General features: G+C 42.0%; 1 protein-coding gene across 2 annotated transcripts in view; it reads left to right on the forward strand.

Moving 5' to 3' along the window:
• Nebl (nebulette) overlaps positions 1-24771 on the forward strand; it is a 348833-nt gene that overhangs the window by 135288 nt on the left and 188774 nt on the right. For both annotated transcript variants that reach the window (XM_038334490.1, XM_038334491.1), the window contains exon 3: positions 11919-12003. In XM_038334490.1, coding sequence (XP_038190418.1) covers positions 11919-12003 — 85 coding nt within the window. The remainder of the gene's footprint in view (positions 1-11918; positions 12004-24771) is intronic.

A 24771-nucleotide genomic window follows, 5' to 3' on the forward strand; every position in this document is an offset into this window, starting at 1 on the left:
TCAGAGGAACACCGGGTCCTTTGGGGCTCTGTGCAGAGTGCTGTGCCTGAGGGTGGTTCTGCTCTGAGTGTGTGCAGTGTGTATGTGCTCAGTAAACATCTCTCCAGCAGTGGATCTTCTTCTTGTTATTATTATTGTTTTTTCCGCCACAATTGAATTGCTTAACTTTTAGCCACAAATTCATCTCTGAGACTGGAAGATGTTAATGGAAATAATGTAGCTGAAAGTAAAATCACATTTCTAGTTTTACATAAGTGTCTTCTTAAAACTAGAATTTTGATTTCTTCTCTTTTGCTTTTATTTTTTCTTGTTAGCACTGTATTTATTATTATTTGCAACAAAGAGATACATATGAGAGCATATTTTCTATGTTTCTATTTTTTCTTATAAGCTTTGTTTTAATATATATATTATATCAGACTCCAGTCGTATCTTAGACTCTTGAGCCCCAGCTCTGCACTTACTTTTCTTGGCTGCACTCAACAGTACCACTGACTGATATCCCATACTCCCTTGTTTGTATGCTCCCATGATCAATATTAGCGACAACGTAGGGAATAGAGTCTTCCCTAGAAGCCCATATTTTTCTCAACCAACATGTAGAGAGAGAGAGTGTGTGTGTAACAACACACAGTCGCACATATTAATAGCTTGCCTTTTCTGCCATAATTCAAAATCTAGGTGACAGGTTCCAACAGCTGATAAGCATTTCCTAGTGTGGTGGGTCAGGTTTACTGTGTAATCCTTTTGATAATGCCTTCCCTTCTGAATGCACCAGGGGAGTTACAATGGAGCCCTGCTGTGCAAGTAGATCAATAGGTGGCAAGTTGTTTGACCCTCGGAGCCAGACCGAGAATTTGGTGAATTGTTAGACAGGTTATTGACTGCCCTTCGGAGAGCCAGGGTTTGCATTCTCTAACTCCTTTCAGCCGGGGCTTGTATTTCATGTATGAGGCCTCCATTATCATAATCCATTTTTCGCTTTCATGCTATCTATCAGCAGCTCTCGTAAGCCTCCTTTTTGAAGGGCATTCTCCATTCCTTGCTCTAATTCTTTTTTTTTTAAAGTCATAAAATTGATGTTTTGTAACCGGCGGCATTCTGTGTGAGTTGTTTCTGGAGGTGCTGTGGGGAAGATACGTGGTAGAATTAAGTATGAGATGACGACTCATACTTAATTCTACCATGTGGAGGGCGATGCATGGACAGATGGCCCATCAGTGCCGTAGAAGGACACGGGAAAGAAGTCCATTAAAGCTGAAGTTCCCGGCAAATATGATTAGAATTATATATCTTTGGGTATCCTTCAGTGGCTGTATTAGATAGAGAGATGCCCGCCCATATTGACCATATATATTATGTTAAAATGCTTCTTCCTATCAAGTGGGGGAAATTATTCCATCATTATTCAAATTATATTATTGGTGGAAATGTGCAGAATGCTTGATGTACTTGTCACAAGAATCTTCTGAACTCCACATACACACTGGGGCACACTTACACACATTTAATTTGAGAACTTTATTTATACAGTCTTACTTATACACTTGGAAAAGAAAATCAAATAGGATTATTTTTCCAGCTTATTAACAAAATTTCCTAGCAACTTTAGAAAATATATTTTTGTTTTTAATTATGTGTGCATGTGTGTGTTTGAGTGTGGGGTTGTGCATGTAAGTGCAGTGCCCGGGGAGATGAGAAGAAGGCAGGGAAACCCTGGAGCTGGAACTTAAAAAAGTTGTGAGGTCTTATACGGGTACTGGGGACCAGGCCAGGCTCTCTGCAAGAGCAGTAACTGCTCTTAATTGTTGGACCATCTCTCCAGCCCCAGAACTTTAAAAAAGATGTGTGTGTGTGTGTGTGTGTGTGTTTGTGTGTGTGTGTGTGTGTGTAGTGTCTGTGTGTGCTCATAGGTATATATGTGTGTGTGCATAATGTATGCATGAGTGTGTAGTCTGTGTATAATGTATGTGTGTGCAGTGCCTGTGTACATATGTCTGTGTTTGTAGTGTGTGTATGTGTGTATAAGTTGAACGGTCTGTGTATGTATGTATATGTGTGTGTGTATGTATGTATATGTGTGTGTATGTATGTATGTATGTGTGTGTGTGTGTATGTATGTATGTCTCTGTGTGTGGAGTGTGTGATGGCATGCATGTGGAGGTCAGACAATGACATTTGGGAGTTGGTTCTCATCTACATTGTTTGAGACCAGCCCTCTTGTTCACCTCTGCAGACAACAGGAGAACTGACCTGAGCACTTCTGGGGCTTCCCTCTTCTTTGTCTCCCCTCTGGCTACTGTCTGAAAATTGAAATTATGCTTCTCACACAGGTTCTGAGGCTCCAAACTCATGTCCTCACACTGACAGGCAAGCATTTTATTCTCTGCGCCAACTCCTCAGCTTGGCCCAGGAATAGACTTTTTCCATTAAGGAGGAAAATCTTATGGATTGTCTCAGTTTCTCAAATAATATTCTTTATCGTTTCCAAATGAAGAAAGTCTACCGGATGCAACTGTGCTTACGCTTTCTGGGGAGTGAAGACATAAGTGCATCCAAATGTGCTCCCATCCTGGAACACAGGTGAAGGAAGCCTGGCCTTGCCTTTCGGGGTTCAGACTTCTAACTTTGGGCTTGTGGTGGGGGAGACAATGATAGGTGGAGAAGGAGTGCTCGGAGGCAGCCAATGAAGCTTTCGCAAAGGCCGCACAGCCCGGTGCTTCTTGTTCCTGCTGCGCAGCCAGGAGCTGGCTGGCGTTCAGATTGTCTAGGCATCTGAGGAGGCCTTCCTTAAACAAATCTGTTCACATTTTTGTTTTCTGGAGAACACAGCACCGAATAGATGTAAATTCACTGGTTCATATTTCTGCCTGAAGTTGCTCCATCTTCCACACTTCCTGGGCCTCCGATCCCTTGGTGAGTAGGCACAGCTTCTGTTCAGTCTCCATGGCTCTGCAGGCACCCGCTGCCCTCCTGCTGTCTTTATTCCACTTGTTTCCTTTCCTAGGGAGGCTCTGGCTCCGCGTGTCTCCTTTTCAAGGTTCCTGTGGGATTATTGGTCCCTCTGAGTCTCAGCCTTGTTCTCTCTTTCTTAATCTCTGTTCATTCCCCTCTGAGTCCCCGTCCAGGTTCACATCATGAGCTCTTCTCGCTACACCTGGCTGTGAATAAAATCTGGGCAAGGCTCATTCAGACAGGACGGAGTCCTGTGAAAAGTCAGTATCATGAAGAGTCGTGACTCCTCCCGCAGCGCACACTGGGGCCGTGCAAACCTTACCCACAGGAGCTGTGGAAAGCAGTGTGGAGCCATTCCTGCTCTGATACGTCAGACACCCTTTTTGATTGGCAAGTGCCACAATATTAGGCTTACATAGTCCCCTTCTTTTTGTGGTGCTGGGCATCAAACTCAGGGCGTCTCATATGCTAAGCAAATGGTCCACCACTGATCTATACCCTGAGGCCCTGAATGCCTCATGCCTGGGATTATCATGATTATCATGAGTTCTGCACGTCCCTTGTTGGATATCTTTATCCATTTTGCATTTGTTTTCTTGACCTAGTAATAATTGGGGGATTTATGTTGGAGTCTTTCTTTGTTGGTGGATTTGCCAATTTCCCTTGCCTTATTAATTTTACATTTTCTCCTTTGTCATGTATGTGTTCACAGATATTTAAACTTGTTTGAGGCTAATATTAGGCTTATTTACAGTTAGGATGCATTTCCATTGGTGAATTCAATCTTTATCACTGTGTAACACTTATAACTTTTATTGTCACCAATAATTTTCTTTTATATTAGTGTAGCTGTTTTATGGTAGAATGATAAATATGAAGTAATAGACTTTTATCTGGCAAGTATTTCCCAATTACATTTTTATGGTTATTGAATTATTTTCCTCAACTTCTAAATTTCTGTCCTGTTTATTTGTTGTAACTTCTTCCTTCCATTCTCAGTTTTTATTGTATTGAATAAGACTATTGATGTTTTAAAATTTTATTTTTCTTTTTTCATGTCCATGAAGTTTGAATTTATGAAGGATAATTCGATTCCTTATGGCTACCCGTAAAGTTTTATCACATGTATTTAAGCAAAATCTGAAACTTAATAATATTCTAATTTTTCTTATGAAAGACCTCTGAATACTTTAATTTTCATACTTTCAACTTGTCTAGTCTCTTAGATTTGTCTTAGCAAGTTCTCAGATGGTTGACATTGTCCTTATTCTTGACACTGTGTGCCCGTGTGTGTGGGCACACTGTGTATCTCTGTGTACCTGTGGACATACTGTACGTGTGTGCCCGTGTGTGTGGGCACACTGTGTATCTCTGTGTACCTGTGGACATACTGTATGTGTGTGACCGTGTGTGTGGGCACACTGTGTATCTCTGTGTACCTATGGACATACTGTATGTGTGTGCCTGTGTGTGTGGGCACACTGTGTATCTCTGTGTACCTGTGGACATACTGTATGTGTGTGCCTGTGTGTCTATGTAGTCACATTGTGTATGGTTGACATTGTTCTTGTTCTTGACACTGTGTACCTGTGCCTGTGTGGGCACACTGTGTATGTCTGTGTACGTGTGTGCCTGTGTGCCTATGTAGACACACTGTTTTTCTATTCACTTATGTAGACACATTTGCTTGCATAACTACTTTTTGGCATTGTCTTTCTTTAATTATTTCCTTTCTTTCTGAAATGTCACCTTCCTAATTAACTTCCTAAGTGATCTCCCCCAGGGTTGTTTATTTAATAAAATAGGCTACTTTCCTATCTTGAAAGGCTATTTTGAGTGATAGGAATTATTTCTAAAAAGCAGAGTTTCTCAGGTTTGAGGAAAATATTCAAAATTACCTATAAACCACTGTCATCTCTCTGCAGCGAGGAGCAGTTTTTGATTTTGTCCTTTGGGTGGAATTACCCTCTTGGTGGAACCACTCAGAGCCTGAAAGATGGTCTAGGGTGGGGTCACTCCCATAACTCAGAAAGGTGGAGATGAGAAGTCAGCTTAGTAATACGAGATCATAACTTCTGCTTTTAAAAATGTTCTAAAGAATTAAAGTTGTATTTTTTAAAAAAGTAAATATTATTTGAAAATACGTTAAGACACTTTTTCAAGAAGGATAGCTTGCCAGGCACAAAGGGTCTGTGTCAGGGGTCATCAAGACCATCCCATCATTGTTTAGGAGATCTCCCAGGACTCAACATACATAGTTATGCTCTTTAAATCTATGGTCTTATGAACATACACAAAACATACATAGTTATGCTCTATAATCTATGGTCTTATGAACATACAGCAGTCACAGTCATCAAAGGGAAAAGACATGGGAAATTCCCAGGGGAAGCAAGTTGGGAGCTTGTAAGGTCTTCTCTTGGCAGAACCACCAGCAGTACTTAGCTTCCAAGGATGAGTTGGGGCAACACATGGTGGGGTGGCTCACGTTGTTGATCAACTTGATTGGACTGAGAAGTTCCCAGGAGGTTAGTAAAGCACTCCACCGGGTGTGGTCCTAAGGTGTTTCCAGAGAGGACTGATTAAGTGTGGGGAAGACTTTCTCTGAATGTGAGCAGTACCATCCTGCAGGCTGGAGTTCCAGATGGAATAAAGAGTGGAAAAAAAGAAAGATGAAGTCTGTGAGTGCAGGTATTGTCTCTGTGCTTCCTGGCCATGATGATGTGAATTGCTTGGCTCTGCCACGCCTCCTTATCATGATGGACTGAGAGTTATGAACCTGTGAGCCAAATAAATCTCCCTTTCAACTCATGGTATTTGTCACAGCTATGAAAGTTTTATTAACCCACTTGTCAAATGTGGCATATTGGTAATTTTTATAGGAGTTCTGTTTTGGAAGGTGGGGCTGCCTGGCATCTTATAGTATGCTTTGCAGTATTCTTGAATTCTGCCCACTAGATGCTGGTAGCGTACTTCTTCACTGGGACAACCAAAACCCCTCCAGACTCTGCATGTTGTTAACTGTCCTCTGGGGACAGTGGTTGAGGACCATTGGATTAAAGCACAGCCTTCACCTTAACTACGAGCAGAAGAATCCTAGGTTTATAAATCTAAGTGGGTTACTACTGTCTTACATCCACAGTCCCTTTCAGTTTCTAAGTCTTTGTCATGTGATTCAAGCAGCCTGCTCACAGATGGGCAGGACTATGTATTCCCCTTATATAGAGGAAAGCACTGATACACAGAGGTGCGAAGCCGCTCTGTGGCAGAGCAAAGAGGAAGGAGTGACAGTAACACTAACGTTGTTGACAGTAGACATGCGACTGAAAACTCACTATGACTCTTGGCATCATTTGAAGAGATCTGCATGACCTTTGGTCCTCTGGCCCTTGCTCTCTTTCATACATCCCTTCCACAATGTTCCCTGAGCCTTAGGCGTGGGTCATGTTATAGGTGTGTCAACTGGGCACCGCTAGGCACCCTGCAGCTGGTGCTTCACTTCATTTTGACCAATTGTAGATTTCTGTAACTGTCTCCATCTGCTGCCAAAACAAATTCATTCAGTGAGGCATGGGGGCTCTGCTTTTCTGTGGGTGTGAGAATAAATACTTAGAATGCAGCTGAAAATCAGACTGACTTAGGAAAGTGGCAGCAGTCGGTTCTCCTCTAGGGTTCATGACCTCACCAACTACAGGAAGTCGACTAGATTTACAGTGTGAGGCATGAATTTCCTCCTCGGGAGCTGGCCTCAAGTCCAATTAGACAGACATTGGCTGCCTCCAAGATCAAAGTGTCACTTGGAAGCTCTTGCCTTGCTCATTGTTATGGTTCTTACTTTAACAATTTGGTTCTTGCTTCTCTCGGAGCATCCATTTCACACGCCCTGTACTGTTTACCCCGTGTTCTCATTACTAATATTGCAGAGGACAAAAACTTTCTTCTTATAAGCTTGACAAATAAATTTTGTTTTATTTGCCAAAGACATTAATTTTGGGAGGCTCTTTTCACAACTATTTAAAGACACCACACTAAAGGAGTGAAAATTCATTGTGTGTCACCACTGCTCCTTAAGGTTGCAATGCTTCATTTCTCTCTCCTGGGTTCTCAGGAAGCTCACCTAGCCTCTTACTTTATTTTGTGTCTGGCTTGCTTTTCTTCTGGAGTAGAACTGGATGGTGGGAAACTGGGAGATGAGACACTAGCTTCAGACAAGATTGTTGGGTTAATTCAGATGGCTATGACCTTGAGAAACCCAGCACTTGATGGTATTTTCTGATCTAGTCTGTATGGAAAAATTAATGAGGTGTCTCTGACTTTGCAAACACCACTTCATACAATGCACTTGGTGCTGTAATTACACTTATTTCTTCTGAGCTTTGTGGTTTCAACTCATGAGGTTCTTCTACATGTTCTTGATAGCATTTTTATTAGAAGACCATAAACTCTTAAATTTGCTATCTCTTTGACTTGAATGGTCAAATCTGTAGGTTTAAATTTGTGTTAGTACCCATGACCTGTGATAGGCCTTTCTGACATAAATACTTTCTTTTCCTCAATATTGATTAGTTTGGTTACAAGACTAAATGAGGAGGCTGGAGGGACTGCTTAGTCAGCCAAGTGCTTGCCGTGTAAGTACAAGGACCCGTGATGATGACCCAGAGCCTGTATTTAAAAGCAGCTAGGTGTAATTGTGTGGGCTTGTAATCCCAATGTTGCATGAATGGGGACAGGGTTCTTGGGACTTACTGGCCAGCTAGCCGAGCCAAACTCACGAGAACCAGAACAACAAGAGATCCTGTGTCAAAGAACAAAGTGGACACCCCAGGTTGTCTGACTTCCTCCCCCATAGGCACACATTTGCACATGCATAAACACACATATGCACGCCTTCTACATACATATATGCTTGTATGTACATATAAGTAAGTAAATAAATAAACTAGGCTTTTCTTTCCACACTGAGATTTTGGATAATTTCATTTTGTCACAGTCTTTAGAGCAAGTTATATATAGATTAACCTACTATGAAAAAAATCCTTGAATGGCAGGATTGAGAAGGATATTGGAAAAAGTGTGATATCTTGGCATCTTTTTATAGTTGTAAATGTAACGGTAACTTTGCACAACCTGTCAGGAAGTCTGCTGTTTTGTAATCGGGTTAGCAAACTGTGTCTTCTAAAAAAAACCACCCACATTTTCAGTTGTTTTTGAACCTCTTTCTAAATAGGACTTCATATGTGCTGCTAAGTTCAGACATAGAAAAGTGATGTTTCTTTATATGCATATATTTTTAAAGTTCAAATCCGTTCCATTTTCTCATTATAAAGTCCAATGGTAAGAATAGGTGATTTTCATGAAATACTTCAAAAACAGAAGCTTGACTGGCCAGCGAGGTTGCATGGTACCCAGTAGAAATCATTTTTGCCTTATGAATAGGAAACCTGAGCACACGCAGGAAGGCAGTTTGTACAAACATTAGCGTGTTATTGAAAAGCTCATGCAACTTTTCAACTGAACATGATTGGCAGGTGAGAAGTTGCCCCATAAAGAATGCCTTCCTATTCCGAATGAGTTCACCTGCATGTGGGTGCAGTCGGGGCTAAGCCGGCTAACAGTTGCACACACATGCGAGAGTGATTCTATCACAGTTCAAAAAACAGAGAGCCTGCAGGTTAACCCTTCAGATAAGTGTGAAACTTTATGGAATATCATAGAACATATTGGTGAAAAATCTTGGCAAATTCTTTTTACAGTCCTTAAAAATGATAATCAACAGTTGCTACGTATAAAGTCCATTGAAGTTCAACTTTTAATCTATATCCCAGTGGAGCTGGCTGTTCTTCTTGACCTGTCTGTTGTTTGGAGCACAGTGCCAGAGTTGTCCTTAAAAATGCCTGGTCCCCAGGGAGTCTCTGCAGAAGAGTCAACAGGAGTGGATGACACCTTATCTACTGCAGATGCTTACTAGAGCCAATGAATCTACCGATCACCAACACAACTGTGTACTTTCTTTCTGGTGGCGTGGGCCAATAGAATTTGCTGTTGGAGGTAGAGGCAGGGGGCTCAGAGGCTAAGAGCACTAGCTCTTCTTCCAGAGGTCATGAGTTCAATTCCCAGCAATCACATGGTGCCTCCCAGGTACCTATAATGAGATCTTAGTCTAAGTCAGAAGAAGGAAAGATGACCTAAGGGACTAAGGACCACAACAGAAATGATTTCTTGACATATCAGGCCAGGAAAAACACAATGAACTTGAACCGTTTTAGGCCAACTGTCTTTGTAAACTTTGAAAGAATGATTGTATTTTATCACGATCTGATATTAACACAGCTCCAAACTGTCATGGGAAAATGTAAATTGGATTTTTATGTGATCAGAGAAGGCAAGACAATTACAAAAGCTTTTGAAAAACGCTAACAGAAATAGTTAAAGTGATTCCAATAGTTATGGGCTTAACTTCAGTTTCCTGAAACATGGACTCTGTGGGATGTTAAATTATTGGAGGATGCTAGACAGGTGAATATAGATCTTCCTGTCATGTATTTCATTACACAAGGCTGCAAAAATACTTAATATTAATTTCATAAGTGCTAGTGCACATTAAACAGGTTCTAGAGAGTTTATTTGTGGTAACATAGGATTCCTCCATCAGTGTTCTCCCAGGATGCAGGGACAGGGATGTAAAAAGAACCTTACGCAAGGAAAGTAGAATTCAAAACCATGAGGCATGGAAAGAGTTGGAGAAACCACAGAAAGAGACCCAGTTGAACATCAGTAAAGAAGGGGCCAGAGAGGTGGGAGGAAGGAACACATTCTTGGAGGAGTGGGTTTTGTGTAGATGGGGCCACATTAACTAGACGTGTCCCTTATGTTTCAGCTGAATGTTTGCATTATGAGTGGAGAGGACCACATTCCTGGGCCAGTGTTTATTTACGTACATGAAGGGAGGAAATGCCATTTTCCCACCTCCTGAAGGTCACATCGAAGGGCAAGCTTCATGTTTGTCCAAGTGTGACAATGTATATCTATATCACATGCCAGGCCAGACCTTTCCTGCAGCCTGTCTCGATCTCCTAGACTTGGTTGTTTCCTTTCCATTCTTCCATTTCTTCTGTCTGGAATATTTGTCATGTTTATCTTTAATTGACACATAATAAGTTACATGTATTTATGGGTACAAAATGGCCTTTCCATGCATGCACACAATGTATAACAATCAGTTCAGGGTCATTGGTGTATCTGTCACACCACACAAATTTATCATTTCCTCTCTACTATCTGGAAATAGCTAATTAATCGTTGTCGATCACAGTCACCCTATGGTGCTGGCGAACATTAGAAGTTACTCTACTGATTGTATTCCTGCACTCTTGTCCCCCATCCCAGGCAAATATTGACTGAGCTCACACTATGAGCCAGGCACCAGTAGGAATGGAGATCATGCCAGGAATGTACTCTGACAAGGGACAGGACAGCCAGTTCCTGCTGCCATAGAGTGTTCATCAGAGAAGTTAGGGGAGGCTAGTCAGAAAACATGAATGAGGATGCGAGGCACTGTAGCAAGGGGAGGAAAGTCCACCCAGAGCCTCTTCTTACCCAGCTTGGGAGGACAGGGATGCTTCCCAGAGAGCATGACATCAGGCCAGACCCGAAAGATAATCACGGTTATCAAGGAAAGTGGACTGAAAGCAGACAGATGTTCCAGGCAAGAGGAATGGCATGGCCAAGGGAGGTGAGAACAAGAGGGGTGAACTCTGAGCATGGAGTGATCCCCTTAGCCAGAGCATGGAATGAGAGAGAGCTCTGGAGAGGGCTGGACACAGGGGCCTTGGAGGACAGGAGCCTGGACTTGATGCTAAGATCAGCAAGACATTATTGCACTGGTGAAAGGTTTTACTTGACAAAGTAACCAAATTTGCATTTGGATCATTTATTTCAACAATTCAGATAGGAAGGGCAAGAGCAGCAATTATTGTATTGCGTGTGTGTGTGTGTGTGTGTGTATCAGATAGAGATGGCAGTTGGTTAATATATAAGATGTTAAAGTTACCCCGAGATACCCAACTTATTTATTTCAGTCCGAACAAAAAGGAGGAAACAGGAGGCATTTGCTATAGGGCTGGGAGGGATGATGAGTGGCCGAGTCACAGTGTGACTGAGTGTGTGGTGGATGTGGGATGTTCAAAGGGAAATGCCACTGAATCTTAAAACTGTGTTGAAATGAAACCAATAAATAGCAAGCCCTAAAAGCTGCAGGAACAGGTTGAGATCTCATAGGTAGTGGTGTGGAATGAGCAGAGGACGCATGTGAGGTGCCTGGGGTGGGGTATATGAAAGAAGACCTCAGAGGACCAGAGCGAAGAAGGAACTGGAGGAAGGAGCAGCCAGGCCAGGACTGGGTGGGGGACACGGAAACTGAGAAGGAGCCACATTTCAAAGTAGAGGGATGGCCAAGCAAGAGTACTAAAAGATACCTACTAGATGCTTCCATGGGAAGTTGGTGAGACTTGGGAGAGATAAGTTTCTACAAAGAAGCTTTAAGTCTGTTGTAGAGTTGGGATGAGATCTGGAGGGGGGAGGAACGAAGACAGTGAGGTGAAGGCACTTTTGAAGGAAATTTGGCTGAAGGCCGGAAGATGGTCCACACGCTAGAATAATGGATGGGTTGAAGGCAGCTACAATAAAAGTCGGGGAGTTTCAAGCATGATCTGGTGCTTGGTAGGAGGATCTAGGTCTAACAGAACAGGGCCTGAGGTTTAAGTTTCAGGAGAGATAGAGAAAAATACCAGTGACAAAGGGTCTTGAGAAAAAAAATGGGGTCTAGACTAACGACAGCCATGACCTTAGCCAAGGGTACCAGTCCCTCTTCTAGTGTGGCAGCAGGGAAGTGTGAAATCATTGGTTTTAAGGCATTGCTTTATGGCATTTGTTTCACCATGTCCTTTAAAAATGTTTCTTCACAGACACTACCCAAAGCAGTCCTTCACCACGGTGGCGGACACACCTGAAAACCTTCGCCTGAAGCAACAGAGCGAACTGCAGAGCCAGGTAACAAGCAGGAGGCCTACGTTAGCCACTCTTCTGAAAATGTCGCCATTGTATTGCTCATGCCGGCCACAGTCCAGCGTGCAGCCTGGCAGCAGGCCTGCCTGGGTCCTCGGGGCGAAAGTGCTGAACATCTGTATTGCTCCCCCTCTCGGATCATCCCGATAGTTCCAGTTTTGTTATTCCCATGGGACTAGGGCAAGCAAATGACTTCTGGTCAGGGTAAATGTTTCCCAACAATATTGATTTATTTGGTCCTAAATATTTAAAAACATTTTGTAAATAGCTGTTCCATACTGCAAATGTGGGGGAAACACAAGGTGTTAACTTGACCCAACTGCCTTTCACGTGGGGCTAACACCCTGTCTGCGGATCTCACACCAGCGTCTCGTGTTGTTCGCATCCTGTCACTCTTTCCGTATTCCTTCATATGTCACATTGACAGCCCGAACAAAGATTAGAGCACCACAATTGGCTCCCAGTCAACCATTTGAGATGCCAACTTGCCTTCAATATGCTGTAGCACTCGGGCTAGGACTGGGGTTTTGAGTGGCAGGGTTTTCTACGGGGACACCCGATCTCAATGCAAAATGCAGGACAAACTTTCAAAGCCATTACCTTGACTGACAGAGTGGAGGAAGGTGTTGAGCAACTTCTTGGAGGATTATTGGTCAGTGATATAAAAACTGTGCCTAGGAGGGAGGAAGGAAGAAAGAGGGAAGAGAGATGAGGGAAGAAACATCTTGAGCTGTTTATTAGTTGTGGCATTGGGTCAGCTGCCTGGGTTCTTTGTGCTTTGGTAAAGCAAGACAGTCTGCCTGGTTTATCTGTCAGGAGGCAGCTGCAAATATCTGGGGTAGGGAGAATGAACTCTGCCTTCCACAAAGCCACAGGCTCCTTTTCAGTTTGTATTTCCAAAGCTATGCATTTGGTAGGGAACTAATGGGTCCTGGCTCATCAGGTGAGCTGAAGGCATCCACAACTAACCAAACATGTCACCATGTCCAAAGGAAGCTGTGTGCTTATGAAAGACAGTGTTACTCAGCCTTCAAGGCCCCATTCTCACCCAACCATGAGCATGATGCTCTCTGTTCCATCCAATCCACACCAATCCCTCTCTCTGAGTTTATATGGTCAATAAAACTCAGTCACTCCACATCTGTGAAGGTCCTCTGTCCTCACAAGCTCTCTCCTCACAGTGAGGAAAGGATTAACTACATCTTCCTGCAAGCGTTTGATTGGTGGAGTGATGTCTGTTTTCTCATATGTTGAGCTAGTTCTCTATGATTATCTGATGACCCCTAACTTGGAAAGAAAAAAAGTATTGGTGATGAGCATAGGCTGAACCTGCATCCTATTGAACGTAAAGCAGGGATGTCCTTACCAATACAAAACAGCATCTTTCCTTGGCTAGTGCCCAGTTTTGAGATTAATGGTCTAGCGTACCAGGACTGGCATTTTACACAAATCATACGTTAGCTCCCAACCAATTTTCACGGCATTAACCAAGAACAAATTCTACTTTGAGTCCTATTCCTGTCACTAAATGGACTGAGCAGTGCTTCCACGTCCCACACAAAGAGACTGGAGGGAAGCACAAGCTCCCGCCAATGAGCAGATAAACCATGGTGGAAGCCATCTCACCGTAAGAAGCTGTCAACTTGTGGACAGAACACCGGAACTCACATTTCAGGGATTATTGATTCCCTATCTCTTTTCTTTATAAATTCTCCTCTCTTCCCTTCTTATAGCCGGTCCTCTCCAGAACACTGCCATAAACCTGCACAGATTAATTTTTAAAAACTTTTTAAATGCTTTAACCCTTTCCTCATTGGGTGCAAATGGGGCCTTGAAGATTGAGCAGGAATCTCATAGCAACAACAACTGTCTTTCATAAGCACACAGCTCCTTTTGAGCATGATGATCAGTTGTGGATGCCTTCTCTCCCATGTAGCAAGCCGCAAACTTTGGAAGCAGCATGAAAAAATACTGCCAGGTGGGTGGGACAAGAACTAACAGAGACATGCACAAAGGACTGTGGGATCCCAGCGTCAGATTCTCTGTAAGATTTTGCTCAACTACGATTTCTTGAAAGAAAGGGTGGCATGCCATCAGACAGGTAATGTGGGAAGTTCACCTCTGTTCAGAAAACATGAACCCATTTCCTGATACGTACAAGGAGTCGGGAAGTACAAGGAGTCGGCTATCCTGGGTTTCTTGTTCTTCCATATAAAGTTGATTATTGTTCTCTCAAGGTCTATGAAAAATTTTGATGGGATCTTTAAGGGGATTGCATTAATTCTATAGATTGCCTTTGGTAGAATTGCCATTTTTACTATGTTGATTCTCCCATTCCAAGAGCAAGGGAGATCTTTCCATTTTCTGGTATCTTCTTCAATTTCTTTCTTCAAAGACTTAAAGTTCTTGTCAAATAGATCTTTCACTTCCTTGGTTAGAGTTACCCCAAGATATTTTATGCTATTTGTGGCTATCATGAAAGGTGACGCTTCTCTGATTCCTTTCTCTGCTTCCTTATCCTTTGTATATAGGAGGACAACTGATTTTTTGGAGTTGATCTTGTATCCGGCCACGATACTAAAGGAATTTATCAGCTGTAGGAGTTCTTTGGTGGAGTTTTTCGGGTCGCTTATGTACACTATCATATCATCTGCAAATAACGAAAGTTTAACTTCTTCCTTTCCAATTCGAATCCCCTTGATCCCCTTGTGTTGTCTTATTGCTATTGCTAGAACTTCAAGCACTATATTGAAGAGATAAGGAGAGAGTGGACAGCCTTGTCGTGTTCCTGAATTTAGTGGGATGGCCTTGAGTTTCTCTCCGTTTAATTTGATGTTAGCTGTCGGCTTGCTGTAAATAGCCTTTATTATATTTAGGAATGACCCTTGTATCCCTAATCTTTCCAAGACCTTTATCATAAGAGGGTGTTGAATTTTGTCAAATGCTTTTTCAACATCTAATGAGATGATCATATGTTTTTTATCCTTCAGTTTATTTATATGATGGATTACATTGATAGATTTTCATATGTTGAACCAGCCCTGCATCTCTGGGATGAAGCCTACTTGATCATAGTGGATAATTTTTCTAATGTGTTCTTGGATTCTGTTTGCCAGTATTTTATTGAAAATTTTTGCATCGATGTTCATGAGTGAGATCGGCCTGTAATAGTCTCTCAAGTTTTTGCAGAATGTCAGAAAATCCAGATCATAGCCAGTATCTTGGGATTGCAGTTAGGGTCAGGAAGAAGTATGGTTGCTTTTCCAGAGAACATAATAAACATCTTTGTGAGCATAATAGAAATGCGCTGAACAGAATCCTCAGTAGGCTCACAAAGGCGGTAGTGTGCCTTCTCATCTTTCTCTGGCTTGCCCCACTGCCTTCCTTTACCTCTTAATTTCGTGTTCCATTTCTAGAGGGTCTTCTTCAACTACTAGCCATCCCAACACCTAGGAGGACACTGCTAGTGATTATCCAACACAAGGCCTTTCTCCAACGCCAGTTGCATTTTGAGAGGCATTCACTGGGCTCTGGGGATGGGGCTCTGGGGATGGGGCTCAGTGGTAGTGTGCTTGCCAGACATTCATAAGGCTCTGAGCTTCACCCCAAGCACTGGTTTTCTTTCTAAGGGAAAATAGTAATTGTAACACGACCTTTAGAGACAGTTGAGGTTATTTTATCGCTATTGTTATGTTATGTGTCTGTGTGTCTGTCTGCGTACATGCATTTTTGTATGTTTGCCTATTCATGTGTGTGTGTGGAGACCGGAGGTCTCTGGTGCTCTCTACCTTGCTGGTTGATTGACTGGGACAGGATCTCTCACTGAACCTGAAGTCTGTGGTTTCCACGAGCTCCTGGGAACTGCCTGTCTTTGACTCCCGGAGCTGGGGTTACAGAATGTGCTCCTGTGGTTGGCTTTTACCTGAGTGCTAGGAATATGAACTCAGGTCCCCATGCTTGTACAATGATCGCTTTACCCACTGAGCCATCTCTCCAGCCCTTTAATTATTGAATTTATTCTTATTAGACGTAGGTACTCTGGGCTAGACTCAAGTCCACACTCGTCTTTAAATGCTGCCATTACAGGCATGAGTCACAACAACCACTTCAAATAATGTATTATTATTGTGTATGTGTGTCTGTGGGCCTGTGCATACGGTGAGCCACGTGCAGAGGCCAGAACACAACTATGTGGTGTCAAGTCTCTCCTTCCACCTTCATGTGGATGCTGGGTGTTGAACATCTATGACCATGCTTGGTTGGCGAGCTCCAGCTCACCTCTCCACACCTGGTTTAATTATGTTTTAAAGAAATTTTAAGGAATTAGAGGCCTGCTTCCTTTCTGTAGACAAACACATCATTGATCCCATTTTTGCTTTGCTGCATGCTGACCATGGAACCCGATTCTAAGTGTGGATACATCCTTTCCTCCAATTCCTCATCTCAGCTGACTCCTCTTCTCTACCTTGAAGCCTCTTAAACATCCCTTGTTTCCTTGAACCACCCAGACTTCCAAACACGAGAAATTTCCCTTGTGGTTTTTGCTGGTGGCTACCGTGCTCTGGGGGTCTTGGACAATAAAGCCTTTCATAGTTGCCTTCTAGCTTTCGTTTTCCTTTGAATTTCGCTGTGGCAGCTTTGCCTGTCTCAGTTTTGGATTTTTCACTGTTAGATGCTGTGTTCCCATCGTGTGGTGGGGCTTCTTTCCCATCGTGTCTCTGTTTATGTAGAGGTGGACATAAAAGTTCATGGAGAGAAGCCTTGGTGTGTTTCTCTTAAAGGTTTTGAGGCCACAAAAATAAGGAGAGATTATGTCTCATATCTAGGATGGGATGGATGTGAATAGGAATTTCAAAGGGGAAGCATGACCCATGGATGGAGGGCATATCTTTGGGGACCCCGCTGGTGAAGCACATGTCTTCAGGGAACCCCACTGGTGGAGCGCATATCTTCAGGGGACCCCACTGGTGGAGCGCATGTCTTCAGGGGACCCCACTGATGGAGCGCATGTCTTCAGGGAACCCCACTGGTGGAGCGCATATCTTCAGGGAACGGAGAGTGCTGAGCAGATGTGAACTCTAACCTTTGAGGCTTTGCCATTCCCCACAACTTCCCATAAGTCAGATCTCCATTTCTACTCCTGACTAAAATGATGCAAAAGATATCAGTGTCAATAGTAAGAGACAGGAGGATAGCCGAGATGTTTTGAAATGCTGTGTTATGATTAGGTTTTGGAGCCTTTAATTGTAACAGTGTGGTGCTTTACTCTTTAGGCTCCCCAAATAATCCATAGGCTTTCTGTCTGTTCTCAGAGTCCAACAAAACTGGTTCATTGATGACCTCCCTGTTCACCCAATGTTTTTTCCCATCTGCAGCTCTTGGTAGAGGGTGTAGACAAGGCGCCTTGGGTGAGCAGGCTAAAAATTGTCACTATTAAGTGTTCCAGAATCAGATAGCCTCTCTCATTTCTTCCTCCATGTCTTTGGATTCTGTACATATGGATTCACCCTGTAGGTCAAAGATATTTGCAAGAGAAAATCAAATCTGTACTAAGTATATCCTAGCTTGTAGCAGCAGCAGCAGCAGCAGCAACAAAAACAACCAAAAAAGCCTGTCCCCATTCCCTAAACAATGCACAGTACTTCTGTGACATCTATACCATGCCATGCTGTTGGAGATGATGATGTGTTGGTATCATACATCCTATGTAGGGGACTTAGGTACTTGTGAATTTTGATGTTAGTAGGTGGGCAGAAGGTCGTTTTAAAACCAATTTCTTGTTGACATTGAGGAACAATTACAAAACCTGTCTGTCCTGTTCTTTCTCTCCCTTAAGTTGTGTCCTACCATAGTATCTCATACTTGAGGGCCCTAAAGAAGACAGCAAAGAGAGTGGCACTTCAGGAAGGAGGAATGTGGTCCCCATGTAGGAAACCAGCTGTCTCTCTCTGGCTATGGTAGATAGGAAGAAGGCTTTGATCATGGCTTTTATTGTGCTGGCTGAAGTCTCAGAGAAAGATACATGGAAGAAAAAAATCTAAAAGCAGAGGACCACCCCACAGGATGTAGCCCAGGTGTTCTCACTTTAATACCGGACCCGGGCTTCTGCACATTGGTGGGCAGCATGAGAACCAGAGCTTGTACCTTGATATCTTCTGTGATATGGGAAGGGGACACAAGTTTCAAGGTGCCACGTGAAGAGCTGTTGAGGATACTCCAGGGCATCTCCAAGGGACATTACTGTCGCATGTTCCTGAATGCAAGGGAGGATGGTGTGAGTGGGGTGAGCTGGGGGTCATGGAGGTTAGTTTGGCGAGTATGCAGGAGGGCCAGAATCTACACATTATTGGTAGGTTCTTTCTGTGCCAAGGGATAATACACAGTAGGAGGTCAACAGCCACAGTCATGGCGACATCAGATGCAGTAGGGTGCCCAGCAACTGAGAAGACAAATGCCACCAGGACCAAAAGGAATTTTGGCAAGGATGAAGGAATGTGAACCATCAGAGCCCTCACTTATTTGTTAAATTTTCCCTATTCACATTCAAAATAGTTTATGGCATTTATTTTTATTTCTTGTTTGTGTATTGAATGTGTATGTGTGGTTTATATGCATGTGTGTATTGTGTGTATGTGTGGTTTATGTATGTGTGTGTGTGTGTGTGTGTGTGTGTGTAGATACACAAAGGCCAGAGGATATTGGCAAACTGCTCCATCACCCTCTACCTTATTTCTTCAACACAGGATCTCTCACTAAAGCACGGCCTAGGCTAGGGGCAGCTCTCCTGTTTCCTCTGCCAGCAGTTAAGATTACAGGCCTGTGTGTAGCCATGCCAGACTCTTTTGCCTGAGTGTTGTGGATAAACTTCAGGTCCTCATGATTGCACAGCAAGCACCCCTACTAAGTCAGTTCCACAACCCAGTTACAACTTCTCTAGATGCATCCCAAGACTTTTAGTATTTTCTATTGGTGATAATCAGAATAACTATACTTGCTAGCATACTTCTAGAAAGCCTCTTAGCTGAGGCTTCTGAGTGTCTTTGATTATGTAGTGCATGTGTACACTGAAAAATTTTATCCATATAAGCCCGGGAGTACAGCTTGGTGCTAAAAGTGTGCTTAGAATCTATGAGGTTCTGTTCTCAGTTCACAGCACCATGAAAAGGTTTATTTTTCTATCTCTCTGTAATGCTATTATTTGTTCTTTGTACTCCCCTTCTCCCTTTTCATTCTATAAGTAAACTGCTGTATTGAGACCCACACTTGAGGTAATTCACTGCACGCAAAGATTAGGCCAAGTATAACGCCCACGGATCTCAATCCAGTCCCTTTCTTTGCTTCCTTACCCCACAAAGCTAATGCAGTGGCATTCTCCTTCATTTACTCAGTAGGCACATTAATTAATACTCTTAATTAGTTAGCTAAGAGGTTCATTAATTATTAAAGAGATTAACTATGGACTGAAATGTGACTTCTTTCTCCGGTGACTGATATTTCAGAACCAGAGAAAGATGGGCAGACATATTGGGTAGGCAGAGGAAAAAGCCAAGAGTAAAAGACACAACCCCACAAAGTGAAGTACTTCTGCCTCCCCTACAAAGCATGTTGGGCAGGATGAGACCCAAGCTGTTTCCCCAGTAGCCATGAAAACTACACCTTGTGATAGAAGCCCAGGATGTTTGCTGGGATGCTGGGATTCACTGACAGTTTCTTCACATAATTTTGGAATTTTGGAATTCATATGATTTGGAATTTTCTCTGAGACCTTTGCTTTGTGGTGGAATCAGATAACATCCTGATTCTGCAGGACAATATTGAACTCAGAAAGGGCCTCCAAGGACAGACAGCAGATTGTGACAGACATATAATGCTAAGTAAGCATCAACTCTCAGAAAGTATGTACGTATGTATAATTACTATTATTTTTTTAACCAAAAAATTATCTGACCTAACTACCATTTACCTTTTCCTTAGAATTTTGTTGTTAGTTTCCCCTGGTTTCAGAATGTCTTTCCAATTGAGAAGAGGAAGGAAGACAAGGAGGGGTGAAAAGGGGGCTCGGGAAGCTGGCATGGGTGGGGGCGAAGTGGGGGATGGAAGACGTTTATTGTTTTCAATACAAAAGTGTATTATCAAGTGAGAAAATGAAATGTTTAAAGCAATAATCCTTCTGATGAACAATATAGGTTGATAGAAATTTGTATGGTATCATAAACGTTTATTTTAAAAGGTACCCAGGAGGTAGAGGGGCAGAAAAACATGAGGGTAATGGATTTAACGATTCTGAGAGAAAATGCCTGTGGATTGAGAATAAGATTGTGAGTAAGATTATGAATATATAAACTATCTTCAGTGAAAATAACAGGCAAATAAAAGCTGAAATGTGTCCGAGATAGCTTGGATCAGAAACACCAACTTACACAATCACATGCCCAAGTTGTTCAGTAGTGGACTAGAAGATCTCATTCTTGATACCAATGACTTTTCAGAAGACCATTTATAACCATCTAATAAAATATCCTTAAGTAAGTCAAACATTTACAATTTTTAGTTGTGATATGCTATAGGAGCTTCCCATAAACTCAGAACAGGGCAATAATGTTTGCTATCAGCAGGCTGTTTAATTTTTATATCTGTATCTATAGCAACATCATCTATATCTAGCTATACATAATATGATATGTAATAAAATACTAGACAAAGTAGCAGCATTTGCTCACCTAAAAATTGTTAGTTACATATGGACATGTTCACTAATCATGAAGGAGTACAATGGCCAACCAAACAGTGACTAAAAGTGAAATTGTCACTGATGCTGTTTAAAAGGCATGAATGGGAGACATTTATTTTTAAAAAATAAATTCCATTTGGATAATTAGTATGCTATTCCTGAAGTAGATCTCTATTTGGACTTCCAGTAAGATTGGTTGTACTGCTTTTTATTTTTTTCTGAGATATGGGTTTTAATATGTAGCTCAGATTGGCCTGCTATCCTGCTATCCTCTTGCCTCAGCCTTCTGAGTGCTGAGATTACAAGTACTGGCTGATTGTACCTTTTCAACTCAGTTGCACATTATAAAGTCTGATGTGGGATGTCCTTCTGTATATGTGTTGCTTTTATTGGCTAATGACTAAAGCTGCTTTAGCCTATGACAGTATCACAGCGCAGAATATAGCCAGTTTGGAAGATATGTGTATGTATGTATGTATGTATGTATGTATGTATATGGAGAGAGAATAGGCAGAGTCAAAGAGACACTATGTAGCTGCCGAAGAAGAAAGACGTTCTGGAAACTTACAGGTAGGCCACAGCCTTGTGGTGATACACAGATGATTAATTTAAGATGTAACAGTTAGTTCATAAGTAACCTGAGTTAATTGGCCAAACAGTGTTGTAATTAATATGGTTTCTGTGTGAATAATCGGGTCTGTGCGGCTGTGAAATGAACGAGCAGTCTCTGCCTAAAAAAGTGTCTCAAGAGAGCAATTAAAACTTTCTTTCCTATTTCCCCTTCCTCCTCCCTCCCTTCTTCCCTCCTTCTGTCCTTCCCTCTCTTCCCCTCTCCTTCTTTTCTTCCCTCTTGCTTCCTGATAGAAGTATCAAGATGATGGAAAATCAGAAATGAAGGGGAGACAAATTTGATCCCAACTAGTAGAGTGCTTCTGGATTTGATTTGCCTGACACTCTGCCTGTTGATGTGAAATTGCTATTGACAGACTGACCTGTGACTGTCTTCTAAGAGGGAATCTAATAAGCATCTCCTGTGACAGAGGTGGCTTTTCAGCAGACAATTCTTTTAGATCCAAACAAATATGTATGTTGTGTTTGAAACTTTCTATGTAAAGCAAAGAAGTCAAGAATGGTTTGAAAACAAGAATTCCATCTTATTTTTAATTAAGTGAACAATCTTTGAGGTTTAAAAAAATTCACTTCTAGAATGGATATTATATTTATAAACTACATACTGGCAGCAAAGCTTTATACTATTGGACAAAGAACAGATTCTCTCCAGGACTCTTAGAACTCAGTGTCTATCTCCAGCCATACCGGCTTGAAGTGCTCCTACCCAGACTCAGCATCTTGAGCGCATTGATTAGTTCTTGTGTGGAAGAATTTGGTAATTTCCAGGAATCTGTTTCTTTTATTTTATAATGTTTTATTCTCTTCTGGTTTGTCACTTAAGTCATAATTATGTACATAAAATATACATACAGGAACATAATACACATATAAAGTGTTCCTATATTTGCTCATATATACATCTGTACACACACATGTACTATAAAGTTAACATAGAGAATTAGCTGCTCAGAAAAGACAGAAGAGACTGAGAAAAGATGTACAGCTCTTCCTTCCTGACATTAATGACTAAATTTGATGGCGTTGCTGCTGGGTACTTGTCTTAGTCATGTTTCTATTGCTGTGACAAAACACTATGTAATGGGACTCTTTCCTAACTTTCATATCTTAGCTACTTTTATTCAAATTATTGAATATTGGATGTTACCTATACCAGGCAGATACCCATCTATAAGCATAAACTGAAAGAGTCCCTTCCTGGTTAGTATCCTTTATTTCACGTTCAGTGTTAGGGACAGAAAACAGAACCTTGTGCGTGCTAGGGAAGTGTTCTGCCACTGGATCCCACCCCCAGATTTTGACTACTGTTTCTTATGCCAGATTTGAGCTCACTGTGTAACCTAGGCTGGCCCCAAATTCATTCTCTTCTTGTTTGCTAACTGCTTGTATTCCCGGTACATGCAATTGTGTTCTGCTTAATGTTTTTTTAAAAAGTCTACTTTAAACCTTTGTTCCTTCACATCGATTGTGAACTAGAAGCTAGTGATCTTATTAATTCAATGGCTATTATTCAATAACCACGCCACCTAAGTGTCAGGATTATAATATAACATTTAATGATAAGGATTACGGTAATGTGTGAAGTGAAGGAGAGCGAATGGAAAAGTGGTTTCATAAAAATCAGGAGCCTCACAAGAATGAAGAATTAGCCACGTCCTAAGAGGTGGGTGGATAGATTGCCTGTTTAATTCTGTCTTGGCATTAATTACAAATGGCAGAAAATCACAGCATTCTCAATTTTAAACCATTACCAGCAAAGGAATCTCACGGAAGGGCCTATCTGCATTTCCTTTAATTGATTCCCCGTAAAGCTGCTTCAATTATTTATTGGTCTAATCTACATCTGCTGAAAGTCTTTCTTGGCCCCACAATACTTGGCTTCCGTGTGTCTACTGAGTTCCCTCAAGAGATATGTTCCCAAACCTGCCGACACTAATGTTCCCGTCTCCTGCTCCTCTTCTGGCTGTCCCTTCTCATCCTCTGTGGATGTGTTTACCTTCCTTTGGAAGGAAGCCAAAGACAACTCTATTTTCCTTTACATATATGGAATGGCCAATTCTCTTTGAAGCTCAATCCAGAGAAGACATGATGTGTGACCTGGTTTAGAAAAAAAAACCCTTTCTGTTCTTTTTCTCTCCTCATCCCCTTTAAGCTACTTGTAACTTGTTCCTTCTTAGTATCATGCTGTAGATGTTGCCACAGGGAAATCACAGATGTCCTGCCTTCTAGGCACCATTTAAAATATTCCCACTTTTTTGGAAATGTGAATGCCACTATCTCTTTAAGAAAATCCACCTAATGACAATAGTTGAAACTTAAGAAGATATATACTCTTTTCCTATAGTTCTATACCCCTGGAATTTTTTTCTGCACGTAAAACCACTAGCAAAGATGGCATTAGTATATACACCTCTATGGTTTAAAAATGTGGTCTAGAGGTTTAATAGCTCAGTGTTTTATCTCCTTCTCTATGACAACACTGTACAACTCGGATTGGCAGGGCCTGAATTAGCCAGTTCGGGTGAAATTTCCTTGGTGTCTGCTTAGATGGATTCCCTGTGCGTTACTTCTCCAAAGTTACTCAGCATTTTAAAAAATTTCATTGAGTGCCTTTTATAGCGCTTTTGGGCTGTAAAGTACTCAAAGAACTGAGATGTGCTATCTCCCATCGTGTGTGTGTGTGTGTGTGTGTGTGTGTGTGTGTGTGTGTGTGTGTGCACCTACATCAAGGACTGCACTTGAACTTAGCATTTTGTTAATGATGTCTGGGACTTCCTTTCATCTTCTCTCTACTCAGTTGGGTGCAAGTAAGCATGGGGTGTGGTGCTACTGCTATGCCAATCAGAACTAAGAATTTGTTTGGAGTGAGATCTTGAGTTTCCTTCTTTGCCTCTACAAGATTATAGGCTGCCATTTTTCAATTTTCCCATAGAGATGTTTACACTCCTTGGGAGAATAATCCTGAGAGAATTTTGAAAGAGAAACAAGTTTTTCTAGATTGGGGTTTAAGTAGGTTTCCAGCCTATCCCTACCATGGTTCTGTATTCATAAACCTAGCCCCTGACATGCTAAGTGAGTGGCTCAGAAATCTGCATGTTTAGTGAGTACCAATGTAATGTTTGCATGTGTTGATGAGGAAAAGTTTCTGCACCCCATCAGCCTCTCTGCTGATGCAATAATCCAAGTCACACCATATCAAACCCAATTCGGAAAAGCCCAATGCTTCTGGATGGCCTTCCAGCCTCCCAGAGAGGAGCTGGGGAAGGAAGACCAGAAAACCACGTGTTTGTTCTCTGGGGGGCATTTTAAATATCCTGTGGGAGTGGTCTTCAGCATCTCTGGGGAGGGATAATCATTTGATAGGCTTTCTCAAGGGTAGAGTCTGGATTGAG

The sequence above is a fragment of the Arvicola amphibius genome, chromosome 6 (genome assembly GCF_903992535.2).
Source record: "Arvicola amphibius chromosome 6, mArvAmp1.2, whole genome shotgun sequence".
NCBI classification, from domain to species: Eukaryota; Metazoa; Chordata; class Mammalia; order Rodentia; family Cricetidae; genus Arvicola; species Arvicola amphibius.